Source organism: Scyliorhinus canicula, chromosome 4, assembly GCF_902713615.1.
Source record: "Scyliorhinus canicula chromosome 4, sScyCan1.1, whole genome shotgun sequence".
In the NCBI taxonomy this organism is placed as follows: domain Eukaryota; kingdom Metazoa; phylum Chordata; class Chondrichthyes; order Carcharhiniformes; family Scyliorhinidae; genus Scyliorhinus; species Scyliorhinus canicula.
In genome coordinates, this window is record NC_052149.1 from 225,652,538 (window position 1) to 225,679,818 (window position 27,281).

Below are 27,281 nucleotides of genomic sequence, written 5' to 3' on the forward strand. Positions count from 1 at the left end.
CTGCTGAGACTGGGCCACGGCCTGCTGAGACTGGGCCACGGCCTGCTGAGACTGGGCCACGGCCTGCAGAGACTGGGCCACGGCCTGCAGAGACTGGGCAATGGCCTGCTGAGACTGTGCCGTGGCCTGCTGGGACTGTGCCGTGGCCTGCTGAGACTGGGCCGTGGCCTGCTGGGACTGTGCCGTGGCCTGCTGAGACTGTGCCGTGGCCTGCTGGGACTGTGCCGTGGCCTGCTGGGACTGTGCCGTGGCCTGCTGAGACTGTGCGATGGCCTGCAGAGACTGGGCCACGGCCTGCTGATACTGGGCCACGGCCTGCTGAGACTGGGCCGTGGTCTGCAGAGACTGGGCCGTGGCCTGCTGAGACTGGGCCGTGGCCTGCTGAGACTGTGCCGTGGCCTGCTGGGACTGGGCCGTGGCCTGCTGGGACTGTGCCGTGGCCTGCTGGGACTGTGCCGTGGCCTGCTGGGACTGTGCCTTGGCCTGCTGGGACTGGGCCGTGGCCTGCTGAGACTGGGCCGTGGCCTGCTGAGACTGTGCCGTGGCCTACTGGGACTGTGCCGTGGCCTGCAGAGACTGGGCCATGTCCTGCTGGGACTGTGCCGTGGCCTGCTGTGACTGTGCCGTGGCCTGCTGGGACTGTGCCGTGGCCTGCTGGGACTGTGCCGTGGCCTGCTGAGACTGGGCCACGGCCTGCTGAGACTGGGCCACGGTCTGCAGAGACTGGGCCACGGCCTGCTGAGACTGGGCCACGGCCTGCTGAGACTGGGCCGTGGCCTGCTGAGACTGGGCCGTGGCCTGCTGAGACTGGGCCGTGGCCTGCTGAGACTGGGCCGTGGCCTGCTGAGACTGGGCCGTGGCCTGCTTAGACTGGGCCGTGGCCTGCAGAGACTGGGCCGTGGCCTGCTGAGACTGGGCCACGGCCTGCTGGGACTGGGCCAAGGCCTGCTGAGACTGGGCCACGGCCTGCTGATACTGGGCCGTGGCCTGCTGGGACTGTGCCGTGGCGTGCTGAGACTGTGCGATGGCCTGCAGAGACTGGGCCACGGCCTGCTGATACTGGGCCACGGCCTGCTGAGACTGGGCCACGGCCTGCTGAGACTGGGCCATGGTCTGCAGAGACTGGGCCATGGCCTGCTGAGACTGGGCCATGGCCTGCTGAGACTGTGCCATGGCCTGCTGAGACTGGGCCACGGCCTGCTGAGACTGTGCTGTGGCCTGCTGGGACTGTGCCATGGCTGCTGAAACTGGGCCACGACATTGAGCACCTCTGCCATCTGCCGCTGGCTCTGGCTCATGGCTTCCTGTGAGAGGGAAGCCAAATCCTGGGCCACGCACGTCGCCTTCACGGAACGCCCTAGGCTTCGCATCCTGCTCCCCATGTCTGACACAGTCGCACCCATTGCCTCCACCACGGATGTCACCCGTGCGGTTTAGGCCTGGGTGGCACGCGTAACCGGCACCACTCCCAGCTCCTGTACACGGGTGGACTCCTCCACCTGCGTCTGCAGCTACTGCAAGCCAGCCAGCCATCATCCTCTTCCTTCACCCCAGATTTGGTGGCTGCATCAGGCCTATGGGTGGGTGTGGTAACTCCAGGAACCCGGGACCCGTTTGGCGGCAGATGTTCACTTGCGCCAGAATGCCCTCCGAGAGAGGGAGAGAACCGGCCCCTCTGCTGCTCCGACCTCCACCTGCTGTCCCGGTACGGCTGTGTTGTGCGAACCAGTGAGTGTACCAGACGCCTCATCACTAAAGTGCCCAACCGAGGTGAGTGCCTCTGCGGTGCTGGAGGGTGTTGGAGACAGCAGTGGCGTGTCGTGAGCATCGTCCGACTCAGAGGCCATGGTATACTGGAGTGGCGCCTCGTCTCCACCCGTCCACTGTGTCAGTGTCCTGTATTTCAGTGTCATGTGTGTCGGTGTCCTTTGTAGGGCTGTCCTTGGTAGGGCTGGCCTGGGTAGGAGTGTCCTGGGTAGGGCTGTCCTGGGTAGTGGTGTCCTGGCTCGGCTGCAACGGGGGCCTGTGGCTGCTCCATCGTCGCTGGGTGTCAGACGCCTGCGTCGCTGCACCCGCACGAGACGGGGGCGTTGTCTCCCTGTTGCTCCGGGTCTCACCCTCTCTCATGGCCGCCCTGGGGCATCCTGCGGGTGTGTCATGCCAGAGAGGCCGGGTCTCTCCCTCTCATGGCCGCCCTGGGGCATCCTGCGGGCGTGTCATGCCAGAGAGGCCGGGTCTCTCCCTCTCGTGGCCGCCCAGGGGCATCCTGCGGGTGGTCCGCATCCGCGGGGACAGGTGCCTCAATGTTTGGTTCTGCAATACACAATACAGCATGCATGGCGGGCGGTGATTGGGAGATATTGGGGTAGGGGGATATGGGGGATATGGGGGAGGGGGAATATGGGGGAGGGGGGAATATGGGGGAGGGGGTATATGGGGCAATGGGGACTGGCCGTGGGTGGTTCACTTGCTGGAGTTCCCCCGACCTCTCCATCGGCAACCTCCCGGTCCTCAGATCCGCCTGCCAGTTCCAGGGCCCTTTCCTCATGAACAGTGAGTGTTCTCTCATAAGCTGGGCCCCCTCCAGCCCTCTCACGCTCCTTGTTGTGCGCGCACTTCTCCTGTGGGGGGCGGGTGGGTGGGTGGTAGGGGTAAAGGGCAACAGTGTTAGACAGGTATATGAATGCATGCCAGCGGTTGCGCGTAAATTGGCATTGGTACACAGCACATTAGGGTTAGGGTTGGTTAGCGTTAGGGTTGTTTGCACCTGGGGGTGTGCTGCACATCGGGAGGGGGGGCTACTCACCCTGGCTGCCCTGACGAGGTCGTAGACCTCGTTGAATTCTATCGGGCCCTCATTGTCCTGGGGAGAAATTGCGCCTGCCCACAGGTCGCTGCAGCGGAGCACACCGAACTCTTGATCAGGGACTCCTTCGTGGCGGGCATGCAATCATCCCAGATACGCCAGAGGCTTCTGGAAAAGGACACTTTAAGTCTCGTTGAGGGACGGACCCTCGCATCCTCCTTGGAGGTCGCTGACCGCAACGCCCGCGCGTATGCCCCCGGCCGCGCGGCGGCACCTTGGGCAGCGTGGCACGCAACCCCCCTCACCCCCGCTGATTCTGACCCCTTCCCCCCCCCCAGACCTGCGCTGCAGAGCACCCCGATAAGCCCACGGGCCCCCGCTGCTACTTTTGCGGTCAGGCCAAGCACCCCCGCCCACGCTGCCCGGCCCGCACAGCAACTTGTAAAAGCTGCGGCAAGAAGGGCCACTATGCAGCTGTCTGCCAGTCAAAATAGGTCGCTGCCATTCCGAACAGCGACCGCGGGTCACCCCGCGCGCCTCTGGGGCCCCGTGCGGCCCGCGAACCTCGCTGCTTCCATCCCCCACCGCCACGAGTGACTCACGGGCGCTGCCATTTTGGGCTCCCGACGCCACGTGCGATCCCGGGGCGCCGCCATTTTGTTCACCCCCCACCACGTGTGGCCGATGGGCGCCGCCATCTTGGATCGGCCTGGAGGACCCTGCAAGTGAATACTCCATGAGGGATGACGACTCCGAGTTCCTGCCACGACTCGCCGCAGTGACGCTGGATCAATCACAGCCCCGCACGCTTTCCACGGTGACCACACAGATCCTCCTCAATGGTCGAGACGAGCTGCCTACTGGACTCCGGGAGCACAGAGAGTTTTGTGCAGCCCGACACGATAAGACGCTGCGGCTCCCCGTTCACCCAGTAAAACACAAAATCGCTCCGGCCTCCGGTTCGCACTCAGTCCAAATCACCGGGTGCTGCGTGGTGCACCCGTGCCAACATGGATCCAATTGCATGCATCGGACCGCCTAACAATGCTGTCATTCCCGCCCCTCCCCCCCCCCCCCCCCCCCCCCCCCCCCCCCCCCCCCCCCCCCCAGGGGAAGAGCGCCTATAACCAGCGAGAGCGTGCCTGAACCGGAGGGGGTGAACCTGACTTGCGGCCCCTCACCGTGCACGAGCAGAGGGCATCGGACATAGCTGGTGCACCCGAGGATTGGGAGATTGCCCATGCCGAGATCGGGGGCGCGCCACCAAGTGAGATCCCAACCTGCCTGGCCCCTTTCTCCTCAGCACTGTTCCCTCAGCCCTTTTTCCTCAGCACACTACCCCCAGCCGGTTCCGCTCAGCACTGTCCCCTCAGCCCTTTTTCCTCAGCACACTACCCCCAGACGGTTCCCCTCAGAACTCTCCCCTCAGCCCTTTTCCCTCAGCACTCTCCCCTCAGCCCTTTTTCCTCAGCACACTACCCCAGCCGGTTCCGCTCAGCACTGTCCCCTCAGCCCTTTTTCCTCAGCACACTACCCCCAGCCGGTTCCCCTCAGCACTCTCCCCTCAGCCCTTTTCCCTCAGTACTCTCCCCTCAGTACTCATCCTGTACTGCGACCCACAGCCCCCTCCACCTGCCGAACCATGATGTTGTATTGTGTGTCGCAGGGCCATGTGGTGACTGACCCGGAGCACCTGGCAGACACCGTCCCCAGCCAGCGTCTGGGTGGCCAGCCCACAGGGACTCTAGCAGCGATGGGGAGGGCAGCTCCAACAACATCCCTCTGGCCCAATCCAGTGACGACATGATGACCCAGGACACAAGCACACGGGACAGACAGCACGACACGATGACCCAGGACACAAGCACACGGGACAAACAGCACGACACGACGACCCAGGACACAGGACAGACAGCACGACACGACGACCCAGGACACAAGCACACGGGACAGACAGGCACGACACAACGACACAGGGGACAAGCACACGGCACAGACAGACATGAAAGAACACAGCACAACACCACCACGGAGGGGACAGACATACAGAACATGATACCCCAGGGTACCCCCAACAGCAGGTCCGATGAAGACACCGAGGTTGCGTCACAGCTGTCCCCTGCACCGTCCGCCACCGCAGATACTCTCACCTCGGTTGGCCATTTTAATGATGAGGCTTCTGGGACACTAGCTGGTGAGCACCACACAGCCGATCCGGTACAGCAGGTGGAGGTAGGAACAGGCGAGGGACCGGAAGGTTGGAGGACAGCCCAGCCCCGGCAAACACCTGCCGTCCAGATGTATCCCGGGTTCCTGAAGTTCCCCCGCCCACCCATAGACCCAATGCAGTCAGGGACCCAGGGGCGTGATAGTGTGACGGCCGGTTTCCAGCACCTGCAGACGCAAGTGCAGGAGTGCGTCAAGGAGCAGGAAACGGTGCCGGTTATGAGTGCTACACAGGCCAACACCGCACGGGTGGCGTACGCGGTGGCGACAATGGCGACGGTGTCGGGCATGGGACTGAGTTTGCAGGGCCTGGGGCTATCTGTGCACGCATCCTCCGCGGCCCAGAACAGGGCTGCCATCTCACAGGCAGCCATCAGCCAGGGTCAGCTCACAGGCAGCCATCAGCCAGGGCCAGCTGAACATCGCAGAGGCGCTCAACAACCTGGCGCGGTCTCATCAGTCCATGGCCCAGTCCCAGCAGGCCATGGCCCAGTCCCAGCAGTCCATGTCCCAGTCCCAGCAGGCCACGGCCCAGTCCCAGCAGTCCACGGCCCAGTCCCAGCAGGCCACGGCCCAGTCCCAGCAGGCCACGGCCCAGTCCCAGCAGGCCATGGCCCAGTCCCAGCAGTCCATGGCCCAGTCCCAGCAGGCCATGGCCCAGTCTCAGCAGGCCATGGCCCAGTCCCAGCAGTCCATGGCCCAGTCCCAGCAGGCCATGGCCCAGTCCCAGCAGTCCATGGCCCAGTCCCAGCAGGCCATGGCGGAGTCCCAGCAGGCCATGGCCCAGTCCCAGCAGGCCATCGCTGAGAGCTGAAGCGCCATTGCCCGGGTGACGGAGGGCATTGGGGAGAGCCAAACAGAGATGGCGAACTCCCCGAGCAAACGTTCAGACCCCGATACCAGCACGGGCCTCCAGGACTGGCAAGCCAGGTGATGGTGGTGCCCCGGATGCTGGATCCGCTCACACCCCCATCCCATGGAGAGCCCCAGGGGCCACTGGACACCCCGAGGGAGGAGGAGGTGCTGGGGCCCCTTCCGGCTCCCCCTACAGATGGGGTGCCGGAACGCCACGCCACCTTGGACGCCCCCACCCACCCCCCCACCGCCCTGGTGCATTTAATGGGCAGCGGGCAGAACAGGGTGGTACTACGCCATCCCATTTGCCCCGGATGCAGCCTGTCCCATTCAGGCCGGGCCGTCCCAGGAAATGGCCGCCAAAGGGGACCCTAGTCACAGGGCAGGAATCACAGGAGTCCACCTCCAGTTCTGCTGTACCATCGGGGGGAACACCGAGATGTAGTCATAGGGCCCGTAAGGCCAGAAAGGTAGACACGGATGAGTAGGTTGGCACGGGTGCAGGGTACAGTATAGATAAACGGGCTTGGGCATATGTACAGGACGTCTGTTATTCAACACATTACACAACTTTGTGAGCTGCCTCACGGTTCTCCCACACCAACCCGCCCCAAGCCGTACGCCAGGGCCATGGGATGCAGTGTCTGGGCCGCGTGCAAGGTCCACCCAGGTGGAGAGTCTTGATGTAGCCATGAGTCAGACATTGTCAGACGATGTGTGGCTCAGAGCCCATCGCACGGCGGGCTGTTATCATCCTCCATGCCTTGTACCAGACCCGCTTACACCATCAACCGTTTGCCCCCATCCCATTGTGCCGCAAGTAACTGTGTCATGGAGGAGTCGAATGCATGCGGGTGATGTGGTGGTGGGGGAGGTGAGGGGGGTCGGTGGTGGGGGAGGTGAGGGGGGTCGGTGGTGTGGGAGGTGAGGGTGGTCGGTGGTGGGGGAGGTGAGGCTGGTCAGTGGTGGGGGAGGTGAGGCTGGTCGGTGGTGGGGGAGGTGCGGCTGGTCGGTGGGGGAGGTGAGGGGGGTCGGTGGTGGGGGAGGTGAGGGGGTTCGGTGGTGGGGGAGGTGAGGCTGGTCAGTGGTGGGGGAGGTGAGGCTGGTCGGTGGTGGGGGAGGTGAGGGGGGTCGGTGGTGGGGGAGGTGAGGGGGGTGTCGGTGGTGGGGGAGGTGAGGGGGGGGTCGGTGGTGGGGGAGGTGAGGCTGGTCGGTGTTGGGAGAGGTTCTGAACACTGCTGTCTGTGCCCATGCCCATCGTTACTGACCCCCACAGTGTTTGCTGAAACGTCCAGTGACACCCGTGCCTCTTCCTGCTCGTTATCTTCGTGCTGCAGCTCCCACAAGGCGTGGTGCTCCTCCTAAGCCGCTCAGGCATGCGGCCCTGCAGCCTGGGCAGCTTGCACGTGCCCCACTGCAGCCGCTGCTGTACAACAGGCTTCGCCTCATCACGGTCACGCCCGTGCTCCAGCTCCAAATGGGCACACCACCCCCCGACCCCCCCACCCTCCCCTCCACTTGGTACTTCCACTATAGGAACCAACTCTCCCACTCAGTACTCCCACAAGAGACCCAACTCTCTCACTCAGTACTCCCACAATAGGAACCAACTCTCTCACTCAGTACTTCCACAATAGGAACCAACTCTCTCACTCAGTACTTCCACAATAGACCCAACTCTCTCACTCAGTACTTCCACAATAGGAACCAACTCTCCCACTCAGTACTTCCACAATAGGAACCAACTCTCTCACTCAGTACTTCCACAATAGACCCAACTCTCTCACTCAGTACTTCCACAATAGAAACCAACTCTCCCACTCAGTACTTCCACAATAGGAATCAACTCTCTCACTCAGTACTTCCACAATAGACCCAACTCTCTCACTCAGTACTCCCACAATAGGAACCAACTCTCTTACTCAGTACTTCCACAATAAGAACCAAATCTTACTCAGTACTTCCACAATAAGAACCAAATCTCACTCAGTACTTCCACTGTAGGAACCAACTCTCTCACTCAGTACTTCCACAATAGGAACCAACTCTCTCACTCAGTACTCCCACAATAGACCCAACTCTCTCACTCAGTACTTCCACAATCGGAACCAACTCTCTCACTCAGTCCTTCCACAATAGGAACCAACTCTCTCACTCAGTACTTCCACTATAGGAACCAACTCTCTTACTCAGTACTTCCACAATAAGAACCAAATCTTACTCAGTACTTCCACAATAAGAACCAAATCTCACTCAGTACTTCCACCGTAGGAACCAACTCTCTCACTCAGTACTTCCACAATAAGAACCAACTCTCTCACTCAGTACTTCCACAATAAGAACCAACTCTCACTCAGTACTTCCACAATAGGAACCAACTCTCTCACTCAGTACTCCCACAATAGGAACCAACTCTCTCACTCAGCACTCCCACAATAGGAACCAACTCTCTCACTCAGTACTTCCACAATAGGAACCAACTCTCTCACTCAGTACTCCCACAATAGGAACTAACTCACTCACTCAGTACTCCCACAATAGGAACCAACTCTCCCACTCAGTACTTCCACAATAGGAACCAACACTCTCACTCAGTACTACCACAATAGACCCCACTCTCTCACTCAGTACTCCCACAATAGGAAGAACTCTCTCACTCAGTCCTTCCACAATAAGAACCAACTCTCACTCAGTACTTCCACAATAGACCCAACTCTCCCACTCAGTACTTCTACAATAGGAACCAACTCTCTCACTCAGTACTTCCACAATAGACCCAACTCTCTCACCCAGTACTTCCACAATAGGAACCAACACTCTCACTCAGTATTACCACAATAGACCCCACTCTCTCACTCAGTACTCCCACAATAGGAACCAACTCTCTCACTCAGTCCTTCCACAATAAGAACCAACTCTCACTCAGTACTTCCACGGCAGGAACCAACTGTCTCACTCAGTTCTCCCACAATAGGAACCAACTCTCTCACTCAGTACTACCACAATAGACCCAACTCTCTCACTCAGTACTCCCACAATAAGAACCAAATCTTACTCAGTACTTCCACAATAAGAACCAAATCTCACTCAGTACTTCCACCGTAGGAACCAATTCTCTCACTCAGTACTTCCACAATAAGAACCAACTCTCTCACTCAGTACTTCCACAATAAGAACCAACTCTCTCTCAGTACTTCCACAATAGGAACCAACTCTCTCACTCAGTACTCCCACAATAGGAACCAACTCTCTCACTCAGCACTCCCACAATAGGAACCAACTCTCTCACTCAGTACTTCCACAATAGGAACCAACTCTCTCACTCAGTCCTTCCACAATAAGAACCAACTCTCACTCAGTACTTCCACAATAGACCCAACTCTCCCACTCAGTACTTCTACAATAGGAACCAACTCTCTCACTCAGTACTTCCACAATAGACCCAACTCTCTCACTCAGTACTTCCACAATAGGAACCAACACTCTCACTCAGTACTACCACAATAGACCCCACTCTCTCACTCAGTACTCCCACAATAGGAACCAACTCTCTCACTCAGTCCTTCCACAATAAGAACCAACTCTCACTCAGTACTTCCACTGCAGGAACCAACTCTCTCACTCAGTTCTCCCACAATAGGAACCAACTCTCTCTCTCAGTACTACCACAATAGACCCAACTCTCTCACTCAGTACTCCCACAATAGGAACCAACTCTCTCACTCAGTACTACCACAATAGACCCAACTCTCTCACTCAGTTCTCCCACAATAGGAACCAACTCTCTCACTCAGTACTACCACAATAGACCCAACTCTCTCACTCAGTACTCCCACAATAGGAACCAACTCTCTCACTCAGTATTTCCACAATAGGAACCAACTCCCTCACTCAGTACTTCCACAATAAGAACCAACTCTCTCACTCAGTACTTCCACAATAAGAACCATCTCTCACTCAGTATTTCCACTGTAGGAACCAACTCTCTCACTCACTCAGAACTTCTACAATAGGAACCAACACTCTCACTCAGTACTCCCACAATAGGAACCAACTTTCCCGCACAGTACTCCCACATTCCGGCGCCTATTCGGGGAGGCTGTTACGGGAATCGAACCGTGCTGCTGGCCTGCTTGGTCTGCTTTCAAAGCCAGCAATTTAGCGTTGTGCTAAACAGCCCCTGGCTGTTAATAGGAACCAACTCTCTCACTCAGTACTCCCACAATAGGAACCAACTCACTCACTCAGTACTACCACAATAGGAACCAACTCTCTCACTCAGTACTTCCACAATAGGAACCAACTCTCTCACTCAGTACTCCCACAATAGACCCAACTCTCTCACTCAGTTCTCCCACAATAGGAACCAACTCTCTTACTCAGTACTTCCACAATAAGAACCAAATTTTACTCAGTACTTCCACAATAAGAACCAAATCTCACTCAGTACTTCCACCGTAGGAACCAACTCTCTCATTCAGTACTTCCACAATAAGAACCAACTCTCACTCAGTACTTCCACTGCAGGAACCAACTCTCTCACTCAGTACTCCCACAATAGGAACCAACTCTCTCACTCAGTCCTTCCACAATAGGAACCAACTCTCTCACTCCGTATTTCCACAATAGGAACCAACTCTCTCACTCAGTACTTCCACAATAGGAACCAACTCTCTTACTCAGTACTTCCACAATAAGAACCAAATCTTACTCAGTACTTCCACAATAAGTACCAAATCTCACTCAGTACTTCCACTGTAGGAACCAACTCTCTCACTCAGCACTCCCACAATAGGAACCAACTCTCTCACTCAGTACTTCCACAATAGGAACCAACTATCTCACTCAGTACGACCACAATAGACCCAACTCTCTCACTCAGTACTCCCACAATAGGAACCAACTCTCTCACTCAGTCCTTCCACAATAGGAACCAACTCTCTCACTCCGTATTTCCACAATAGGAACCAACTCTCTCACTCAGTACTTCCACAATAGGAACCAACTCTCTTACTCAGTACTTCCACAATAAGAACCAACTCTCACTCAGTACTTCCACTGTAGGAACCAACTCTCTCACTCAGTACTCCCACAATAGGAACCAACTCTCTCACTCAGTACATCCACAATAGAACCAACTCTCTCACTCAGTACTTCCACAAAAGGAACCAACTCTCTCACTCAGAACTTCTACAATAGGAACCAACACTCTCACTCAGTACTCCCACAATAGGAACCAACTCTCCCGCACAGTACTCTCACAATAGGAACCAACTCTCTCACTCGGTACTTCCACAATAGGAACCAACTCTCCCGCTCAGTACTCCCACAATAGGAACCAACTCTCCCACTCAGTATTTCCACAATAGGAACCAACTCTCCCATTCAGTACTTCAACAATAGCAACCAACTCTCTTACTCAGTACTTCCACAATAAGAACCAAATTTTACTCAGTACTTCCACAATAAGAACCAAATCTCACTCAGTACTTCCACCGTAGGAACCAACTCTCTCATTCAGTACTTCCACAATAAGAACCAACTCTCACTCAGTACTTCCACTGCAGGAACCAACTCTCTCACTCAGTACTCCCACAATAGGAACCAACTCTCTCACTCAGTCCTTCCACAATAGGAACCAACTCTCTCACTCCGTATTTCCACAATAGGAACCAACTCTCTCACTCAGTACTTCCACAATAGGAACCAACTCTCTTACTCAGTACTTCCACAATAAGAACCAAATCTTACTCAGTACTTCCACAATAAGTACCAAATCTCACTCAGTACTTCCACTGTAGGAACCAACTCTCTCACTCAGCACTCCCACAATAGGAACCAACTCTCTCACTCAGTACTTCCACAATAGGAACCAACTCTCTCACTCAGTACTACCACAATAGACCCAACTCTCTCACTCAGTTCTCCCACAATAAGAACCAACTCTCTCACTCAGTACTCCCACAATAGGCCCAACTCTCTCACTCTGTACTCCCGCAATAGGAACCAACTCTCTCACTCAGTCCTTCCACAATAGGAACCAACTCTCTCACTCCGTATTTCCACAATAGGAACCAACTCTCTCACTCAGTACTTCCACAATAGGAACCAACTCTCTTACTCAGTACTTCCACAATAAGAACCAACTCTCACTCAGTACTTCCACTGTAGGAACCAACTCTCTCACTCAGTACTCCCACAATAGGAACCAACTCTCTCACTCAGTACATCCACAATAGGAACCAACTCTCTCACTCAGTACTTCCACAATAGGAACCAACTCTCTCACTCAGAACTTCTACAATAGGAACCAACACTCTCACTCAGTACTCCCACAATAGGAACCAACTCTCCCGCACAGTACTCCCACAATAGGAACCAACTCTCTCACTCGGTACTTCCACAATAGGAACCAACTCTCCCGCTCAGTACTCCCACAATAGGAACCAACTCTACCGCTCAGTATTTCCACAATAGGAACCAACTCTCCCATTCAGTACTTCCACAATAGCAACCAACTCTCTCACTCGGTACTTCCACAATAGGAACCAACTCTCTCACTCGGTACTTCCACAAAAGGAACAAACTCTCTTACCCGGTACTTCCACAATAGCAACCAATCGGAGGTGAGAAGCAACTGGCCTGCAAGTCATTGATGATCCATTTAAATAGCAGTGGTGAGGGGTAGGGGGTCTTTCCTGTTGCTGAATGCATGCTCAGCTGTTCACGTTTAAGAATGGGTGAAAACAATGAGGGGGAAAGTGGCAGGTCAGCGCTAAACACTTACTGACGTCTTGGTTTGCCTATTCTGCATATTTCCTCCACCCACTCTTAAAGCACATGCCAACATCCTTACCAAGATGTCATTTGGCATGTGCCACGCTGGACGTGACACAGATGCCTGTTTTCTACTAAGCTGGAACTTGCAGCAGCAAAATTACCAGCACTACAGAGCCTATTTATTATGAGGAGTGTGGACAGAGTGGATAGTCAGAAACCTTTTCCCAGGTTGAAAGAGTCAATTACTCAGGGACATATTTTAAGGTGTGAGGGGCAACATTTAGAGATGTGCGAGGGACGCTTTTTTACACAGAGGGTAATGGGTGCCTGGAACCCGCTGCCAGAGGAGGTTGTGGAAGCAGGGACGATAGTGACATTTCAGAAGTATCTTGACAAATACATGAATAAGATCGGAATAGAGAGATGTGGAACCTGGAAGTGCAGAAGGTTTTAGATTAGATGGGCAGCATGGTCGCCGTAGGCTTGGAGGGCCGAAGGGCCTGTTCCGGTGCTGTATTTTTCTTTCTTCTTTGTATTCTATGCAGCCAATAATTGAAGCCTAACCCTTTGTTAGAACTGGAAAATAAGCAGACATTTATTAATAGTCACAATAAAAGAGAGAGGCAAAAACAACACTTGAGGAATGAAGTATAGAAGAGCTGATACATCAAACAATAGGAAGATACAAAGCAAGAGACAGAGGTTTGAATATTTCGGTACAGTAGAGCACTGGTCAGATATACAATGGATAGGATGCTGCTGACGTCTAAAATAATTCCCCAATGATAAAAATATTGCTTCCAGTGAAAACCACGAGTGGGAGCTCACCCCAAGCATCAACCCTCTGGACTCTGGGGAGCATGAATGCTGTGATGTGCAGTGAGCCATTTGGCGACCCTCTGTGCTGTCATTTCTCATTCTCCACCCAGGAAATAACTTAAGAAGCCGCTAGCTGTGAATTTTTCCCTTTGAGGAAAACAAAATAATCAGATGGTGCTCCCAGTATTGAGTTGCCTGGTGTTGTGTCGCCCGTTGTAGGTACTCTTCATGTCAGGGTTTCCAGTGACGCTCTGGATGCTGGGATGGGGGCTGCAGATATTCTGGGTCACAGTTGGCTTTGGCGGTATCTCTGGTAGCCAATTCCTTTTTTTGTTACATACATAACCTCGCCGTTCTTCGACTCATCAGTAACAAGTTGCAAGAATCCCTCAGCGACCAATGATGGGCTGCAAAATAGAGAAAGGTGTTTCTTCCCTCTGAGAGAAACAAAACTGATGTTGCAATTCATTCAATCACAGGTTAGGAACTCCGTTACATAGGAACAGGAGTAGGCCAATGAACCCTGGAGCCCACGTCACCATTTAACCATATGATGGCTGCCCTTCAGACTCAATTACATCTTCCCATGCTATCCTTTGTCACATATCCCTTTATATCATTGGTATCTAGAAATCTATCACCATCTGCTTTTAACGTACTCAATTACTGAACATCAGCAACCCTCTGAGCTTCAGAATTCCACATAGAAATTATTTCAAATAGGATGGAACACATTCTAGAACTGCGCTATCTTACAGCACGGAAGGTGGTTTTTCATCCCATTTTGCCTGTTCTAGCCCTTTGAAAGAGTTATCCAATTAATCCCAGACACTTGGACCTCTCTTTCTACTCCGTTAAAATTTTCCTCAGGATTCCAGTGACAGTGATGTGCTCTGCAGTCGCACATCAGGTGGCTCTCCTCCAGAATACAACCAAATAGGCACTTGTGGTCGAATTTAGCCTGAAAATCCAAACTGATTTCCCCATAAATAAGAAAGGGAGAGAATACGAACAACATGCTAGTCGAGAGCTCGAGAAGTCACAGAGAAGGCTGGACCGGAGGAAAAGGCCAAGAGCAGCGGATGAGTGAGCCGGCGGACCCAAGAGGCGAGAGGTCCCCGGTCACCCCAAAGAGAGGGAGACTGATGACCCAAACAAAGGCCTTCAAATCCCCCCTGCCTTGGAGATGGATGAAAGGTGCTTCTGACAAAGGAATTGATTGTGTGATAAAAGCGGAAATCCAGATGGCAGTAAAGTGGCAATAACGGAGGCATTGGTCACCATGCAGATGGTGATGGACCGAATGGGAAGAAACTGGAAGCTCAGGGGAAGATGATCCTAGAGCTGGAAGAAGCTTTGATGGACCAGAGCAGCAGGATTGTTGCAGCCCAGGGCAGCCTGAAGGGGAGGGTCGAGGTCTCGGTGCCAAAATATCTGGATTGTGGGTCTGCCAGAGGGGATTGAGGGTAGGGTCCTGAAGGACTATGTGGGCCAGATGCTGGCAATCTAGTCAGGAGGGACAACTTTCCCAAGCCACTGAAGATCGACAGGGCACTTCAACTGAACATCAAGGCGGGGAAACAGCCAAAGGCAATAATTGTCAAATGACATCGATATCAGGGTTGAGAGAAGAATCTCCAGTGGGCAAGGCATACGAAGGCGAGCAGCTGGGAAGGACAAAGAGTTTGAGTATACTAGGACATTGGGTCAGACCTGACAAAACGCAGGGCCGAGTTCAACCTGATGAAATCGGCCCTGTATAGAAGCGGACTAAAATTTGCGATGCTGTTCCCAGCCAGGCTCTGAGTCACGTTCCGAAACAAAGAACATTATTTCAACACTGTGGCAGAGGTGGACGGGTTTGTCTGGAAGAATGGCCTGGACAAGGGGCAGACAAGGCAGCATTAAGGACGAAGCAGAGGAGAAAAAAAGGGAAAAGAACTGTGCTGGACTTATATCATGTTTGCGTGGGACAGTACTGCCTCACTTTGAACAGAAATATCAGACCACAGGGAAGGGTGAGGGCAGCAGAACGCAGGAGAAAGTGAAGAGGAGACAGAACAAACAGTTATCAAGCAGGCATTGGAAAGAGATAAGATCAGCTCTGGCAGCCCTGGCAGGGGGGCCACCACGATAGTGGTGGGGACAGTCTGGAGGGAGTTGCCGGCCATGTTGGGTGCCGCCTGAGCAAAGGGATACCCCTGAGCACAGGGGCCCGGCCTCATGATGAGTACTGTGACCGAGACCAGTTTGGTCGGCCCCCGAACAAAGGAGCATGTTCACCAGGTAAGTATGGGTGACCCTGCAGGAAGTTGGGGGGGGGGGGATCAAAAAAAACCCACCAGGGTTTATCACCTGGAATGTCAGGGGACTTAACAGCCCAGTGAAAAGATCCAGCGTCTTTGCCCACTTGAGAAGTTTGAAAGCCAACATAGTCTTCCTCCAAGAGACGCACCTGAAGGAGAAGGACTGACTGTGGGTAAGGAAGGGCTGGGTGGGACAGACACACCACTCATGTTCCGGGACAAGGGTTAGGAGGTAGCTATCGTGATTAGCAAGAGGACAGTGTTTACAAGGGCGGTACATCATGGTCAGCAATACCCTAGATAATGCACCGATAGTCTTGGTAAACGTGAATATGCCTAACTGGGACAACACAGATTTTATAAAAAAAAACCATGGGGAAATCTCCGACATTGACACACACCGAATGATCATGGGGGGAACTTTAACTGTGTACAGGACCCACTGACAGATCAATCAAACCTCAAAATGGGAAAAAAGACAGGCATGGCTAGGAAACTGAGAGCCTTCATGGAGCAGATGAGGGCAGTGGACCCATGGCGGTTCCTACACCCAGGTGGGAAGAATTCTCATTCTTCTCACCAGTACACAAGATATATACCCATATCGACATCTTTGCAGTGGGGAAATTGGTGCTTAATACTGATCCAGAAATAGTTAAGAATGGAATACTCCGCGATAGTCATCTCCAACCACACTCCACATTACACGGATGTGAGGTTGAGACGGGATGTTCCCAGCGCCCACATGGAGGTTGGACACGGACCTCTTGGCCAAGAAGGTCTTCTGCCAGAAAACATCACAGGCCATAGGCGAATTAGTACATTACTAACAACCAGAATGGGAAAGTCACACCTTCCAAATTCTGGAAGGCACTGAAGGTGGAGATTAGGGGACAGATTATAGCCTACAAGGCTCGTAGAGACAGAAAGAGACAGGAAAGAGAGTTGCGGCTAGGCAGCAACTGATCAACTCCATTCTGGAGTTCAACAGCAGATATGTCGAGTCCCCAATCGTAGAGGAAGAGGCGGAGAGGAAAAAGCTCCCTATAGACTGTAACCTGCTATCCACCAGGAAGGCAGTGCACCAACTCTACCAGATATGGGGGACCTTTTAATGAACACGGAGAGAAGGCTAGCCATCTGTTGGCTCATCAATGAGAACGCAGGGAGCCACGAGGGAGATAGCTCAGGTAAAAGTCAACAGAGGCGGACTGATAGCTGAGCCACAAAAGTTCAACCAGGCATTTGAGGCCTTCTACCAGGGACTGTACACCTCCGAGACCCCCAACAGGATCACGGAATGAAACAGTTCCTCAATGGGCTGAGCATGCCAGTAGTGAGGGACGATAGATGGAAGGAGCTGGAAGCACTAATAGGACTGGGGGAGATCATGGAGAGCATCAGCTCCATGCAGGCGGAGAAGGCGCCCAGACCCGATGGGTTCCCAAAGGACCTTTATAAAAAACTTGCACCAGCTCTTGCCCTGCACCTACGGAGATGTTCACAGACTACAAATCAAAAACTTGCTCCGCAAGGAGATGACGAAGTACCCAGGGCCCCTCAGGCACAATGTTGGAGAAACTGCTGGACGCGGACAGCATGGAAAAAGGGAACTGTGGAGACATAAGCGGACGACTTTTAGAAAGGGCGAGAACACCATTGGACGAAGCAAGACAGAAATGGGAAGTTAAAGTAGGGACAGAAGTAGGGTGGAGACTCTAGAGTGAAGCACGAAGTAGGACCAACTACACCTCCTCCTGCTCAAGGCAGTTCAAAGTGGTGCACAGAACTCACCTAACTAGAACCCTAATGAGCAGGTTCTTCCCGGAGGTGGAAGACATGCATGAACGGTGCCAGGGAGACCCGGCTTGCCCCAGACTTGTTGGGTTCTGGACAGCCTTCTTCGAGGCGATGTCCACGGTTGTGGGGACGAAGGTGAAGCCATGCCTGGGAGTGGCAGTCTTTGAGGCATCAGACTAGCCATAGCTTAGTATGGGGAACTGGGTCGACACCCTTGCTTTTGCTTCTCCAATCGCCCGCCAGAGAATCCTGCTTAGCTGGCGATCAGCAGCAGCACCCACAGCTGGCACCCACTGCTGGCACCCACATCTGGCACCCACAGCTGGCAGCCACTGCTGCAGACTGGCTTGCAGACCTGACAGAATGTCTCCAACTGGAGAAGATCAAATACACCATCTGAGGGTGGATGAGAGCTTTCACAAAGCATGGGGGCCATTCATCAGCTTGTTCCAAGACCTGTTTGAGGCCAATAGCAGAAAGGAAGGGAAAGGGGAGGGGGGGGGGGGGGGGGAAGCGAGGGAACCAATAGGAGCCAACAGCACCACACAAAGCAGACAAGAACAAGGGGGGGGGGGGCAGAAAAAGAGGAACCCAGGGAAATACCAGGAGGGTACACTGGGAAAGAGTGGGCCAGAGCAAACCCTCCCACCCCTCCCCACACACACAAAGCCATAGGGACAACAAATACAAGACAGAAGATAGACTATAAAATCGACGATGGAAGAAAGGGCCTAAAACGGAGCCCGAAGAAGGGAAAAGGAGTGGGGGTGGGGAGGGGGAGCAAGGGGGGAGGGCGAAGTAAGAAAAACATGTAAATGTACACAATAACCATCTCAATCACCTGCTGTATAGATTTCATAGAATTTACGGTGGAGAAGTAGGCCATTCGGCCCATCGAGTCTGCACCGGCTCTTGGAAAGAGCACCCTACCCAAGCCCATACCTCCACCCTATCCCCATAACCCAGTAACCCCACCTAACACTAAGGGCAACTTGGACCCTGAGGGCAATTTAGCCTGTCCAATTCACCTAACCTGCACATCTTTGGACTGTGGGAGGAAACCGGAGCACCCGGAGGAAACCCACGCACACACAGGGAGAACATGCAGACTCCACACAGACAGTGACCCAGCCGGGATTCGAACCTGGGACCCTGGAGCTGTGAAGCATTTGTGCTATCCACAATGCTACCATGCTGCCCTAAATGGTGAGGTCAGAGGTCAATGTGAATTGAACAACATAGAACACACAGTGCAGAAGGAGGCCATTCGGCCCATCAAGCCTGCACTGACCCACTTAAGCCCTCACTTCCACCCTATCCCCGTAACCCAATAACCCCTCCTTATCCTTTTTTGGTCACGAAGGGCAATTTAGCGTGGCCAATCCACCTAACCTGCACGTCTTTGGACTGTGGGAGGAAACCGGACCACCCAGAGGAAACCCACGCACACACGGGGAGGATGTGCAGACTCCGCACAGACAGTGACCCAGCCGGGAATCGAACCTGGGATCCTGGCGTTGTGAAGCCACAATGCTATCCACTTGTGCTACCGTGCTGTATAGTGTATAAATGTAAAATTCAATAAAAATATCTAACAAAAAAAATCTTTCCTCAGAACCACCTCTTTTGCCAAGTGAAAGGTCAGCTCCCAAATATCCACTTAAGTGCTTTAGGATATTTTACTGCATTAAAGATGCTATATAAAGGTAAGTCATTGTTGTTTTCACTTACCTGCAAAGTTTTTACACTTCAAATATTTATCTAATTCCCTTTCAAAAACTAGAATTGATTTTGCTTCTATCCCCCTTTCAGGCAGTGCATTCCAGATCACAAAAGCTCACTGCATAAAAAACAAATTCTGCTCGTCTGCCTCTCTGTTCACTTATGTGTGTGTCATTTAACAGCACAGGTCAACACTCGATGAAAAAAACGGCTTATTATCTAAATGCAGGAAAAATGTGCATCAATTGATAATCATCTAAGATGTGATCCTTGGTTCAGGAAGAGCGTTCCTGCCTAAATTGGAATTTATCCAACTCCACGTTGCCCCTGAAGAGGAGTCATGGACAGAGGAGATCCGAGGATCCCAGAGACTGGAGTGGGAGGCCTCGTGGGGCAATGATCCAGAGTGAGAGGATTGGGAATTGTAAGATCCAAAGTGGAAATGACCCAGTGGACATCTGGAGAGGAACTCTACGCCAATTTGGGAAATGTTAAAATGTCCAGATTGCCTTGTCAGAAAGAAATGTCTTGGCCTTGAGTCACTCTGGCCCAAAACAGAGGAAGGAATTTCCAGATAGTTTTCTTCAGAGTCTCAGACAACTGGAAACAGAGAAAAGCCCCTGCTACACTGTCCCACCAAACACTCCCAGATCAGAATAGCATGGGGCTAGATACAGAGTAAAGCTCTTTCCACACTGTCCCATCAAACACTCCCAGGACAGGTACAGCACAGAGTTATATACAGAGTAAAGCTCCCTCTACATTGTCCCATCAAACACTCCCAGATCAGGATAGCACAGGGTTAGATACAGAGGAAAGCTCCCTCTACACTGTCCCATCTAACACTCCCAGGACAGGTACAGTACGTGGTTAGATAGAGAGTAGAGCTCCCTCTACACAGACCCCATCAAACACTCCAAGGGGAGGTACAGAACGGAGTTAGATACAGAGTAAAACTCCCTCCAGACTGTCCCCATCTAAAACTCCCAGGGCAGGACAGCACGGGTTTAGATACAGAGGAAAGCTCCCTTTTCACTGTCCTGATCAAACATTTGCAGGGCAGGTACAATACGAGGTTAGATACAGATTAAAGCTTCCTCTACACAGTCCCCATCAAACACTCCCAGGGCAGGTGTAGCATGGGGTTAGTTATCGAGTAAAACTCTCTCTAGATTGTCCTCATCTAGCACTCCCAGGACAGATGCAGCACGGAGCTAGATACAGAGTAAGGCTCCCTCTGCATTGTCCCCATCAAACACTCACAGGGCAGTTTCTGCATGGGGTGAGGTGCAGAGTAAAGCATCCCCTACACTCTTCCCTTCAAATATTTTCGGGACAGGTGCAGCATGGGGATAGATACAGAGTAAAGCTCCCAGCACACTGTCCCCATAAACACTCGCAGAGCAGTTTTAGCATGGGGTTAGATACCAAGTAAAGTTCCCTCTACATTGTCCCCACCAAACACTACCAGGCCAGATACAGCATGGGGTTAGATACAGAGTAAAGCTCCCTCTACACTGTCCACATCAAACACTCCCAGGACAGGTACAGCATGGGGTTAGATACAGAGTAAAGCTCCCCCTACAGTCCCCATCAAACACTCCCAGGACAGGTACAGCACGGGGTTAGATACAGAGTAAAGCTCCCTCTACACTGTCCCCATCAACACTCCCAGGGCAGGTACAGCACGGGGTTAGATACAGAGAAAAGCTCCCCCTACAGTCCCCATCAAACACTTCCAGGACAGGTGCAACATGGGGTTAGATACAGAGTAAAGCTCCCCCTACACTGAAGTGGCAAACACTCTCAGGACAGTTATCTATTGAAACCAATGTTAAATTAATCCCGCAGTCAGCAAGAATTGGAAGTTTCAGATTCCAAATTTGATTCTCACTCCATAATGCCAACTGCTGCCACAGTTTTTATGACAATGTCTTTCAGTCCACCAAATTGCCCCAGTGTTTCTTGTGATGACAAAGTCTTCATGATCGGGGTTTCAGCGAAGGATGGACATAGGGTATTGATCCGAACTCCGAGACACTCTGCTTTGGAGGCTCCCTAAATGCAGAAAACAACGGAAGAGTGCGATTGGCGATCAAATAAAGCAGAGCCCTGAAGATCATATGTCACATTGCAGATATACTGGAGCTCTGGTGTCACATGTAGGCCACACTGGGTATTGTTTGCACGTTTGCTCCCCCAAAAAACATTGGTGAAACTGTTGAGTTTTTATGACAATACAGTTGTTTCTGATGCTAGCTTTTTAATCCTAGATTTATTTAAATAACTGAATTTTTGCTTCTGCTTTTTTTTGGCCAGCATCACAACCTAACATCCTTAACCTGCCCAATATTTTGGTGGTCAGTGTCAGTTAATTTAAATTCTTGATGTGACATGTTGAGATTTGAACATATCTCCCATCATTATTTCAGGCTATTGTAATGAGGTGATTAGCATTTGTAATACTGTTGATGAATTAACTGTGCTGGACTTCCGGTGGCGCCCATGGAGGAGTAGGTCGCACATTCGATAGCTCCTGCCTGAAACGGACTTTCGGACCTTTTTTCCTGGATTTTTGTGGACTGGCGTGAGCAATAGTAAGGAGGATTTCCCCCCCGATATATGGATAGCTGGACCAGAAGTGGCCGTGTGAAACAAATGAGTCCCCATAGAGGGAAGCGAGTGGAGCTGGCAGTGCAGTGAAGCATGGCAGACATCAAGGACCAGGGAGCGGCGGCTCACTGGCCAAAGGAGCAGCAGATGGAGTTCTTCAAGAGTTGCTTTGCTAAGCTTAATAGGGATACGCTTGACCCGATGAAAGCATCGATCGACCAAATGGTCGCGACTCAGGCAGCCCAGGGGAAAGCGATTTCAGGAGATCGAATTAAAACTCTCCAACCAAGAGGACGAGATAACTGTACTAGAGCACAAGGTGGAAGTGCTAGAGGACCGCCACAAGAGGATGCAGGAGAAGCTGGAGGAGCTGGAGAGCAGGACCAGGAGGCAGAATCTAAGAATCGTTGGCCTTCCTGAAGGTATTGAGGGACCAGATGTGGGAGCATATGTGTCGGATATGCTGGAGTCGTTGATAGGAGCGGGGGCTTTCCCTCGACCCCTGGAGCGGGATGGAGCGGACAGAGCCTTCGCAAGGAAGCCCAAGGCGAATGACCCGCCAAGGGCCATGGTGGTTCGTTTTCACCGTTTTTCAGACAAGGAGCGTGTCTTGCGATGGGCCAAGAAGCAATGGAGCAGCAAGTGGGAGAACAGTGAGGTGCGCATCTATCAAGACCTGGGAGCGGAGCTGGCCAAGAGACGTGCAGGGTTCAACCGGGCAAAGGCGACCCTCTTTAAGAAGGGGGTGAAGCTTGGGGCGTTATACCCAGCGAGACTGTGGGCAACGCATGAAGATCGGCACTATTATTTCGAGTCGCCGGATGATGTCTGGACATTTATTAAAGAGAAGTTGGACTTGAGTTAAAAGACACTTACGCTTCGAGGATGGGATGTGGCAGTGGTTTGTAATCGTGTTCTGTTTTAAACAAGATTGTATTTTGTCTTAGGCAAGAGAATGGGCTGGAGGGATGGTTGGAGGGTGCTTTCTTTAGCAGGGAGTTGATACGGGGGGGGCCTGAAGTTAGCATTATCCTTCGGGAGACTGGGTTTTGTTTTAAGTGAGTGTGTCTGTTCTGCTTTATGGTTATGTTAATGTCTTCGTGAGAGCTGATGTTTACTTACTGGGGAATATGATTCTGTAAATAGGTTGTTTCTATGTGGGGAGAGGGGTCCGAACAATGAGGTGATAGTATGATCGGCGCCAGGGGCGGGGGTTATCGGGGTTAGCATGGATCAGCTGACTCTCGGAAGCGTGGTGGGGGGTGAGTTAGTGTTGAGTTGGTATTTGACTCTGGAGATTAGGTTTCTGGTGCTATGGTGGGGGGGCGGGGGGCTGCTCTGCGGGCAAGGGAGAAATTATTTACAGGGAATAAATGGGAGGTCGGGGGCGGCTGCTGTTTAAGGGGGGGCTGGGGGAAGCGGGAGGCGCGGGCTCGGGGCTGGCTTAAAAAGGGTGATGGCTGGTCGGCAGGAGGTGGGGGGGCGGTGGTAGCCCCCCATCCAGGCTGATTATGTGGAACGCGAGAGGTCTGAATGGGCCAGTTAAGAGAGCACGCGTGTTCGCGCATTGAAAGGGGCTAAAGGCAGATGTGGCAATGCTCCAGGAGACACATCTAAAGGTCACAGACCAGATGAGATTAAGGAAGGGTTGGGTTAGTCAGGTGTTCCACTCAGGGCTGGACTCGAAGACCAGGGGGGGTAGCAATTTTGATCAGTAAGTGAGTGGCATTTGAAGCTGGGAGAATTGTGGCTGATAAAGGGGGTAGGTATATAATGGTGAGTGGGAAGGTGGAGGGGGTCCGAGTGGTGCTCGTGAACACAGCCCGATGGTGGGGGGGGGGGGGGGGGGAGACCCCTGGAGGTTTTCACGGCCGAGGGTAAGAGAGTTTTCCTTTTTCTCCCATGTCCACAAAGTTTATTCCCGTATTGACTTTTTTGTTCTGGCCAGGGCGTTGGTCCCAAAGGTGAGGGGGATGGAATACTCGGCAATTACAGTTGCGGGCTATGCCCCGCACTGTGTGGATTTGCGGCTTAGGGAAGAGAGAGGGCAGCGTCCTGTGTGGAGACTGGACATAGGGTTGTTAGCGGATGAGGTGGATTGAGGGCTAGTAAATAAGAGTATCCAGGACTACCAGGAAATAAACGACACAGGAGAGGTATCAGCAGCGACGGTCTGGGAAGCCCTGAAAGCAGTTGTTAGAGGGGAACTAATATCGATCCAGTCTCATAGAGAAAAGAGGGAAAGGGCAGAGAGGGAGAGATTGGTGGAGGAGATACTTCGGGTGGATAGGAAGTATGGGAGGCCCGGGACGTGGGACCCCTGAGGGAACGACACAAGCTACAGACAGAGTTTGAATTATTGACCACAGGGAAAGCAGTAGAACAGTTGAGGAAGGCTAAGGAGGCGGTGTATGAATATGGGGAGAAGGCGAGCAGGATGCTGGCTCACCAGCTTAGGAAGAGAGAGGTGGCCAGGGAGATTGGTGGAGTAAAGAATAAGGAGGGTAACTTGGTCTTGGACCCGGAAGGGGTGAATTAGGTTTTTAAGGAATTCTACAGCAAATGATATGAGTCGGAACCCCTGGCGAGGGCGGAAGGGATGAGGCAATTTCTGGACCAGTTGAGGTTCCCGAGGGTGGAGGAGGGCCTGGTGGAAGGGCTGGTGGTCCCTACTGAGATAGAAGAAATCATTAAGGGGCTGGTGGGCATGCAGTCGGGCAAAGCTCCGGGGCCAGATGGCTTTCCAGTGGAATTTTAAAAGAAATTTTCAGAGATACTGAGCCCACTGCTGATGAGGACCTTTAATGAGGTGAGAGAGAAGGGAATCCTCCCCCCTATAATGTCGCAGGCCTCGATCCCACTCCTTCTGAAATGGGAGAAGGACCCTGAACAGTGTGGGTCTTACGGGCCAATCTCGTTACTAAATGTGGATGACAAGCTATTGGCTAAGATCCCAGGCACAAGGATAGAGGATTATGTCCCGGGGGTGATAAGGGAGACCAGACTGGTTTTGTTAAGGGCAGGCAACTTAATGCCAATGTGTGGAGGCTTTTAAATATTGTTATGATGCCGTCGGAAAGAGAGGAAGCAGAGGTTGTGGCAGAGATGGATGCAGAGAAAGCTTTCGATCGGGTGGAGTGGGAGTACCTGTGGGAGGCGCTGGGTTGGTTTGGGTTTGGTGAGAGCTTTATCCGGTGGGTGCGATTGCTGTACCAGACGCCTGTGGCAAGCATGCGTACGAACCAGCTTAGGTCGGGGTATTTTAAATTGCACCGGGGGACGAGGCAAGGGTGTCCCCTCTCCCTGTTATTATTTGCTCTAGCCATTGAGCAACTGGCCATGGCATTGAGAGCTTCAAGGAACTGGCAGGGGCTGGTCGGGGGGGGGGGGGGGGGGGGGGGGGGGAGGTGGAACACCGGGTCTCGCTCTACGCGGATGATCTCCTCCTGTATTTATCGGACCTACTGGAGGGGATGGGGGAGGTCATGCGGATCTTAAGGGAATTTGGCAGTTTCTCGGGGTATAAATTGAACGTGGGGAAGAGCGAGTTGTTTGTGATCCAGGCTAAACGGTAGGAGAAGAGACTGAGGGAGCTGCCGCTGAGGAGGGTAGAGAAGAGCTATCGGTACCTGGGTGGATCTGGGATTTGTTGCATAAGCTTAATCTGACCCGGCTGGTGAAACAAATGGAAGGGACTTTAAAAGATGGGAGGGGTCGGCATGGGAGTGGTTGGAGGCGGCATCATGTAAACGCACCAGTTTGGGAGCGTTGGTAACGGCACCTCTGCCATTCTCGCCGGCCCGTTACTCCACAAGTCCAGTGATGGTGGCGACACTGAAGATCTGGGGGTAGTGGAGGAGACACAAAAGGGTGGAAGGTGCGTCGGTCTGGACCCGATATGTAATAACCACAGATTTCTACCGGGCAGGATGGATGGCGGGTTTCAGAGCTGGCAGAGGGCGGGTATCAAAAGGATGGGTAACCTGTTTATAGATGGGAGCTTTCCCAGCCTGCAGGCGCTGGAGGACAAATTTAAACTGCCGCCAGGGAACTGCTTTAGGTAAGTACAAGTGCGAACCTTCCTGAGGAAACAGATGGTGGCCTTCCCGCTGCTGCCGCCACGGGGGATACAGGATAAAGTAGTTTCCGGTACCTGAGTGGGGGAGGGGAAGGTGTCGGATATCTACCAGGAGCTGTTGGAGGCGGAGGGAATCCCGTGGAGGAGCTTAAGGGCAAATGGGAGGAGGAGTTAGGAGGAGGGTTAGAGCCAGGTCTGTGGGCGGAAGCCCTAAGTGGAGTCAGTTCCTCCTCAACATGTGCTAGGCTCAGTCTAATCCAGTTTAAGGTGGTCCACCGGGCACATATGACGGCGGCGAGAATGAGCAAGTTTTTCGGGGTAGAAGACAGATGTGCGAGAAGCCCAGCAAACCATGTCCATATGCTTTGGGCATGCCCAAAGCTTGGAGGGTTCTGGCAGGGGTTTGCCAAGGCAATGTCCAAGATGTTTCGTACACGGGTGGTGCCGAGTCCAAAGGTGGCGATCTTTGGAGTGTCAGAAGACCCGGGAGTTCACGGACTGAAAGGCCGACATTGTGGCCTTTGCCTCACTGGTAGCCCGGAGACGGATCCTTTTAATGTGGAGGGACTCGAAGCCCCCGAGTGTCGAGACCTGCGTTAGTGTCATGGCTGGTTTTCTCAGCCTCGAGAAAATAAAGTTTGCCTTAAGAGAATCAATGCTAGGGTTCTCCCGGAGGTGGCAGTTGATCATTGACTGTCTTGGAGAAATTTTAAATGTCGGCAGTAGCAGCTTTCCGAGGGGGGGTGGTAAGTGTTGTTTTATGTTATTTCATGTGGACTGTGAAGGCAGAGCCGTTTGGGGAAATGTCTAGTCACCATGTTAATGTTTACTGTTCTTTTTCTGTTTTGTTATAAAATTTTACAAATACTTCAATAAAAATATTTTAAATAAAAAAAAATTAACTGCTCTGGCAATCACTAACAGATATGATGTCGTTGGGATCACGGAGTCCTGACTCCAGGGTGACCCAGGATGGAAACTCAACATCCAGGGTTATTCAATATTCAGGAAAGATAGAAGGAAAGGAAATGGAGGTGGGGTAGCGTTGCTGGTTAAAGAGGAGATTAATGCGATAGTAAGGACGTTAGCCTGAACAATGTGGAATCTGTATGGGTGGTGCAGTGCCACACCAAAGGGCAAAAAATGTTAGTGGGAGTTGTGTACAGACCACCAAACAGTAGTTGTGAGGTTGGGGATGGCATCAAACATGAAATTTGAGAGCGTGCAGTAAGGGTACACCAGTTATTATGGGTAACTTCAATCTGCATATTGATTG

At 52.8% G+C, this 27,281-nt stretch overlaps 1 protein-coding gene across 2 annotated transcripts in view; it reads right to left on the reverse strand.

The window, feature by feature from the left end:
* Positions 1 to 13,237: 13,237 nt before the first annotated feature.
* The window catches only part of LOC119965415 (15-hydroxyprostaglandin dehydrogenase [NAD(+)]-like), an 83,723-nt gene continuing 69,679 nt past the window's right edge, over positions 13,238 to 27,281 (reverse strand). For both annotated transcript variants that reach the window (XM_038796172.1, XM_038796174.1), the window contains exons 7-8: positions 21,209 to 21,372; positions 13,238 to 13,893 (exon numbers count right to left, since the gene is read on the reverse strand). In XM_038796172.1, the coding sequence (XP_038652100.1) occupies positions 13,773 to 13,893; positions 21,209 to 21,372 (285 nt within the window). In that variant the 3' untranslated portion in view covers positions 13,238 to 13,772. The remainder of the gene's footprint in view (positions 13,894 to 21,208; positions 21,373 to 27,281) is intronic.